The 7,109-nt window shown below is 39.2% G+C and overlaps 2 protein-coding genes across 2 annotated transcripts in view; both read left to right on the top strand.

Moving 5' to 3' along the window:
• The window catches only part of otogl (otogelin-like), a 35,134-nt gene extending 33,181 nt beyond the window's left edge, over nucleotides 1-1,953 (top strand). Inside the window, exons 56-57 of the mRNA XM_014003507.1 lie at nucleotides 1,166-1,245; nucleotides 1,327-1,953. Of these exons, the coding sequence (XP_013858961.1) occupies nucleotides 1,166-1,245; nucleotides 1,327-1,527 (281 nt within the window). The 3' untranslated portion in view covers nucleotides 1,528-1,953. The remainder of the gene's footprint in view (nucleotides 1-1,165; nucleotides 1,246-1,326) is intronic.
• A 2,342-nt stretch (nucleotides 1,954-4,295) lies between these two features.
• The window catches only part of ptprq (protein tyrosine phosphatase receptor type Q), a gene marked incomplete in the record, with an annotated part of 45,048 nt that continues 42,234 nt past the window's right edge, over nucleotides 4,296-7,109 (top strand). The window contains 5 exon segments of the mRNA XM_014003506.1: nucleotides 4,296-4,770; nucleotides 4,988-5,113; nucleotides 5,198-5,342; nucleotides 6,086-6,370; nucleotides 6,490-6,707. Coding sequence (XP_013858960.1) covers nucleotides 4,726-4,770; nucleotides 4,988-5,113; nucleotides 5,198-5,342; nucleotides 6,086-6,370; nucleotides 6,490-6,707 — 819 coding nt within the window.

Genomic DNA, 7,109 nt, shown 5'->3' with positions numbered 1-7,109 from the left:
CCATTCCACATTATTACAAATACAGCAACTTCATTTCTGGACATTTGTGGTTTGATTTGTTTGTATGTACGGATCACTTGGTTGTTACCGACAACTGGTGGAAATTTCATGTCATTAGCACCTCTAGTAATATATTTACTGAGAAAAATGGTGACGTGTTCAATACTTATTTTACCCACTGTATATAAGCTCCAGAGTCAACAAGTCAACAGTTTTGATTTAACCAACTGTGGTTAGTTTAGATGTAAAGTTAGTAAAAGCAAGCAGAGCTCCATTGGGAAACTTTTGCCCACACCACTGTGAAGTGTCAATCAAAGCGAACTCTTACTGCAAGGCAACAAAGAGCCCTTCTTTTTTGGCATTTTAGGATGTTTGAGTGACAAGTTGTAAAAATATGACATTAGCTACAAGCTAATAACTTCTTCAGATGGTAAAATAATTGATGCATTTGTATTATAATAACATTCTAATTAGAGATACACTGATCAGTTTCCTACATCGGTTTTCTGCCAATTCTGATTTTGGCTGATAAAAATAAAGTCTATCCATTCAGGACTCCAAGGCATTCTTAGACCAGCCAGGACACATGGTCTCCAGGGTGTCCTGGGTCTTCCTCAGGTTCTCCTCCCTGGGGAGAATCCCAGGGAGCATCCTTACCAGATGCTCGAACAACCTCAGCTACACACCGAGGTCTTTCCCAGAGAACTTCTCACCCTCTCTCTCTGAGTGAGCTTAGCTGTCCTGCGGAGAAACCTCACATCGACAGCCTGTATTCACAATCTCATTCTTTCAGTCACTAAAAGAGTTTGTATCTATAGGCGAGGATAAGTAGAGCTTTGCATTGCAGCTCAGTTCCTTACAATGGACCAGTATAGGGTACTCAGTATTAGCCTGTCCATCTCACCCTTTAGTCTTCCTTCAGAAAATGAAAACAAAACCAAAAACATGTTATTATTAGCGTGAATTAACTGCTGAGCTTTGGGGTGTTCACAAACTGGAAAAGTATTGGAATTTTTGAGTTTTGGGTTGGTCAAGCTGAAACTACTTCAATTCCATTCACCTTCCGTTTGATTGGTGCATCCCTAATTCTAACGTTTTTGATTTCTAAAAATCTTCCTGAGGAGTTCTTTGTGTAAAAATGTTATTTCTACGTAAAAATGTGCAGGTAAAGAAGACGGGAAGACATGTAAGCGGGTGGCAATCCGGACCACCATTAGAAAAGACGACTGCAGAAGTAATTCACCGGTAAGTGAGGGGGAGGGGCGGCAAGCGAGTAGTTATTGAAATGACACTGTTCCTGACTACATGGTCCTGTCTTCCTTCCAGGTTACAGTGTACTCTTGTGATGGGAAATGTCCATCCGCCACCATATTCAACTTTAACATAAACAGTCATGCCCGTTTTTGTAAGTGCTGCCGTGAGAGTGGACTGCAAACACGGACTGTCTCACTGTACTGCTCTCGCAATGCCACCATGGTGGACTACAACTTCCAAGAACCTCTGGACTGTTCCTGCCAGTGGAACTAAACCAGCTGGACATGTGAACAAAACGTGACAAATTAGGCAAATGTTTTATTAAAGGGATTTAAAGGGGCTTTTTGTTTTTATTATACTTATTGGACAAGCGTAAAACACCAGCCATTTTGTTTTGTTATACTAGCACACAGGACAACACTGACCTTGTGTTAGAGCTGCATCTGCTGTCTGTGGAAAATGAGTTTGTTTATATATTAGTTATCCATTTAATTAACAACTGCCGTGCCAACCCTGTCAGCTTTTAGTGTTTTCAGCTGATGGAAACTCTAGTGTTTTTATTCCAGTTCTTGCGTTTTTATGTAAAGTAGGTGCTGTTTGATAGCCTTGTGCTTTTGTTCCTAGAAATTGAAATGGCTTTTATTTTGCTTTTGTTTTTATTGTTTTAGGTAAAGCAGCCGATTAAACTATTTAAAAGTGTCACTGTCTACATTATTACAAACCTCTAGAACATTCACTTTTTACACACCCGTCCTAAGACAGAACTTATTAGTATATCTACAACTGTACAAGCATCCGTCTGTCTAACTGTGGACAACTCTTGAACGGGCTCTAAATCGATAACACTTTTAACGTTGAAATACCAAACTGCACTGCTGGACACCTCAAGGATGATCCATAAGGATTTCACAGCCATGGGGTCAAAGGTCAAGGTCACTCCTGTATTAAACTCTTGTTTATGCTCCAGCTTGTCATCCAAGTCACAGATTTGTCGAATTCCCCTGTTAACTAGATTGTTATGGAGGACATAACCTCCATAAAACAACACATTAAAACTTGGCCACAGTAGGATTGGGCTACATTGGCAAAACATTTTTATCAGGATTAGTGGCGGCATTTAGTCGATAACAATTAATTTGACGATTAATAGATGGCAATTGCACTTGCGTGCTTAAGACTTTAAATCAGTTACCCTGTGTTTCAATGAATCATCAGTCAAACTAACTTCTTAATTTTAACAACCATGTCTTGCCCTTGTGTTACTGCTTCTCAGCTCTAACTCTGACACTCATAAGAGCACTGCAAAAACTGTCCATCTTATCACGTTTTAAAATCTTGTATTAAGAAATAAGAAAAAATTGAGTCAAATCTAGTATTTCAAGAATCTTACCAAGTAAAATTTTCTTACTCCGTTGGCAGAAATTTTTGACTTGATTTGAGTCAAATTTTCAGACTAACAAGACAAATAATCTTACACATTCTGAAAACAAGATTATCATTCTTACACAATCAGTTCTTGTTTAGTAAATCAGTGTCAAAACAAGATCAAAAAGACTTTTTGGTTGGATATAAGATTTTAAAGCTTGGTTAGGTGGACATTTTTTGCAGTGAGAAAGATTGATTGAGATCATAGTGGGTTTTCAGCTGATTAGATTAATTCCCACGATTCACTTGAGGAGAGTTTGCTGTGCTAGAGTTACTGTTAGCGTTAGCTGCTCTGCCCCGCTTTCTGCCATTGGGCTCACTTTATAATGAGAGTGCATCGCAGTCAAAAATACGTCGTCATCACATGGAATTAACAGCAGTAATTGCAAAATGGTAACTATCAGTTGTTGACAGTTTTCCGACGATTAATTGCACACTGTATGATTTTGCCCAAACCTAAATGCTTAGAATACAAAATGTCATCAGACTAAAGCTCCACATTGGATCTTTTTTTTTTATTAAAACCACTTCCACCAAATATATATTTTAGTGTTACTTCATATTGTAACTGATAGCTGCACTTTAATGTTCTTTAACTGAACTCTTTGTGGATTTACACCATAGATAACATCATCAGTGAAAATCAGAGTTGTAAAGTAACTAAGTACAAATACTTTGTTACTGTACTTAAGTAGAAATTTTGGTTATCTGTACTTTACTTGAGTAATTATTTTTCAACATACTTTTTACTTTTACTCATTACATTTTTACACATTTTTCTGTACTTACTAATCATTACATTTAAAAAAAGGTAAGAAGTATAAAGTCATTACTCCTATTTTATTCTGAGTTGTTATTGCTTAAAAAAACCATCCTGATAAATTGTGTCTCCTGGATAGAGTGAATTTAATTGTGGTTGGATGAGAAGTATAAATATATACCATTCTGACACCCTATTAGCTTGTACACAACCCATCACAGCTGCACGCTGTTAGAAAAAATATTTTTTGGAGAAGTCACCTCCCAATACATGCCATTTTGGAAAATCTGACTGCTCACTTTTACTCAGTACTTTTACTTTTAATACTTAAATAGATTTTGTGTCAGAAATTTACTTTTGATACTTAAGTACAAAAAATATCAGATACTTTAAGACTTTTACTCAAGTAATATTTTTACAGAAGACTTTAACTTTTACCAAAGTATTTTTATGATAAGATACTTGTACTTTTACTCAAGTATCACTTTGAGGTACTTTATACAACACTGGTGAAAATGACCTTTCACCCCACCACTCTGACAATTTCCTGACAGAGCTAATATGTATTATTAGCAGCGGTCTTGTTTTATTCAGCGTCTGTGGTGCTGACCCGTGTTTACATTTCACTTCTGAGAGGTTATTGCTCAGTGGGAGTCGCCCTCTTCACAACACAACTCCTCGGTGGCCTCTTCTCTTTATTTCCCATCAATCATTTCTCCCCTCGCATTCCTGTCATTCCACGCCCGCCGGCGCTCCCGCCGCACCCAAACGTCTGAGCCAAAACCACGCTGTCCAAGAAAAAGGGGGCTACAATTTGCAGCACATTCCAGTTCCAGAGGGCGACTGATGTCACGAAAACTAAATTCTGTGTGGCTGAGAGCGCACACAAACAGGCCCGTGGCACATCCACAGCTCGCCACATCCCTTCTCCTCAGGACCTCAGCACTGGAGTGGCCCTGGCTGCCATGGTGACCTGTTCTTATCCCGACAAAGAGGCCGAACAAATTGGCTTGAACGAATACAATCTCAGCCCCGCACTCTTCTCCTTCACTCCTCCTTTGACACACAGAAGAGCTGCCGCCTCCTTCACGAGAGGTTTGCTGTGCGTCAGCGACCTGAATAGCGTTGGGACTTTCCACAGCTGATGTAAAGTTTGGGGTTTCCGCGAAAGGCTGAAATCACAACTCGGATTCGACTATCATAAAAACTGCAAATTTATTCTGGTGACAAAGACACAGTTGCAGCTGAGCTTTGGGAGATATGTGACAACAGTAAAAGCATTTCCAATGCCTGGAACAGAGCAGCTTTTGTTACTGTGCAGTTTATGTCAGGTAAGGTTCACATGCAGTTAATTATGTTTCATAAGTATTTGTGTTTTGTACAACAGAACTTGTAACTTGTAAAACAGTTTGAAAATTTTAACTGTGTACTTGTGAACTTGTAATTGTAATGTTTTTTAATCTACAAGTTCTGTTATACAAAACACAAATAATAAAGAAAACTTATCAGCTTCATACTTTATTCTCCACTTTTCTCTCTTCTTCACAGGTGGCTTTACTGACCTGTGAGCTACGCCTGCAACCTGTTGAGGTTGAGGTGGTTTTTGCGCCCTTCCCCTCCAAACAAGACCCGGATGGCTACACGGTCACATGCAGATCTGCCGGGAACCCTCTGGTGAGAACAGACGTGTAAATTCACAGGTCCGATCCTTTCTGGTTTGAGTTTCATTTCCTATCTGTTGTCGCACCGTGTTGGCAGATGAAAACGAAGCGTATTGATCGCTCAGCGTGCTCACCTGACTGCAGGATATTATTCCACCTGACTGAAGACCGAAGGGGACATCACGTCATACTGAGAGCCAGCAAGAATGAGTCAATGCTTGAAGAGAAGACCTTTCACTTTAGTGAGTGGCTTCAAACTCTAAATCAGGGGTGCCCAAAGATTTTCCTTGAGAGGGCCAAAACTAAAAACCATTTTCCCTGGGGGCCAAAATTGAAATCAGTCTAAGTGGGGTGAGCCAAATGCAATAATATAATACATGAAATGCAAATACTTCTCAAGTAAAGTTGCATTTTTTTTATTTAAGTTAGCAGCCATTGTGGTTGTCCACATTCTTTTGTTTGGTTGGTTATTTTTCAGCCCATGAACATGGAGAAAATCCGGCATAATAAATATTTCATGTTTCATAATTTTAAATTTTGAGTATATGTGGTCTTGTAAGGTGTGAAAATCTAGATATGGACTTAAATCTAAGATAAATGTCTCTTGAAGTTACTTGTATTTTATATTTAATCTTAACACAATTCAAAGAAAGTCAGTGCCATGAGTTAAGACTATCTGACTACAGCTCCTTGCACGTATAGTTGGACCAATTGTTGAAAAGACTAAGTGAAAATATAGTGTTTCTGCATAAGACAGATTACAATCTAGTAACCAGGACAACCGGTGGTGGGCCAAATCAAATGGCTTGGCGGGCCCCACATTGGGCACATCTGCTCTAAATCATAAATATGGAGATTTTACACTTATTTTGTAGTTTTTAATGTCTGTGCAGACGTCACAGAATTCATGATGTTCTAACAATAATTGCTTTCTGTGAACCATATAAAACGTTTGTAAAATCTTACTTTCTGCTTGTTTTCACAGCTCCAGTGTCCCGGTCCTCCTTTCATGCCGTCAGCACCACCACTACTGCCCAGCTGACATGGAACCTCCACCAGCTGCAGAGTGTATCCACCCTGACTCTTTACGACACACACTCACAATCTGTCGCGCACGTCTTCCACCTGAGCTCCTCAGAGACCAAGTCCCGGTACACGATGAAAGGTCTTCAACCTGGCACAAACTTCAAGGTTGATGTAAAAGTGGCTTCTTTCTTCACAAACCCTGAGCTCAGCTTGAAGCAGAAACTCCATATATTTCTGGAAACAGGTAATTTTTTACAGACAGAAATACATATTTTTGGCACTAATGGAACTCCATACACTGTGACAAAGTGAGCTGTGAAACTGACTGCAGGTTTGGGTTTGTGGTGTGGTGTCTGCTTCTAGCCCAGTGTCCACACGGCTGGTTGGCCAGTGGGAGAAGCTGCTACAGTGTGAGGAGGTCAGGTCTGAGCTGGAGCCACGCTCAGCACAGCTGCACCGGCCTGATGACCGGAGGCCACCTGGCTGACCTGAAAACTGCAGAGGATCTGCTGTTTGTGTCGTCTCACCTCCTGACTGAAGACAACCTGCTGCTGCTGTGGACAGGACTTAACGATCAGCAGGTCATAAAAAAAACACTTGAAATTTTTTTCAAAATGATTTTTTTATCAAATAGGTGTGTAAGGCACAGAAAAATAGTCTTTCTAATTTAGTTTAGTTTAGTTAGTTTAGTTTAGATAGTTTATTAATTTCTTTTAAAACATAAAACAATTTTTTTTGTACACATTAAAAACAAAAATCTAAAAAATCCACAACTTATACAGCGGGTAAAATAAGTATTGAACATGTCAACATTTTTCTCAGTAAATATATTACTAGAGGTGATAATGACATGAAATTTTCACCAGATGTCGGTAACAACCCAAGTGATCCATACATACAAAGAAATCAAACCATAAATGTCCAGAAATGAAGTTATTTGTAATAATGAGGAAAAACGTATCGAACACATGAAGAAAGGGAGG

This window comes from Austrofundulus limnaeus, unplaced genomic scaffold (genome assembly GCF_001266775.1).
Source record: "Austrofundulus limnaeus strain Quisiro unplaced genomic scaffold, Austrofundulus_limnaeus-1.0 Scaffold19, whole genome shotgun sequence".
In the NCBI taxonomy this organism is placed as follows: Eukaryota; Metazoa; Chordata; class Actinopteri; order Cyprinodontiformes; family Rivulidae; genus Austrofundulus; species Austrofundulus limnaeus.
This window is presented reverse-complemented; position numbering and strand designations above follow the sequence as displayed.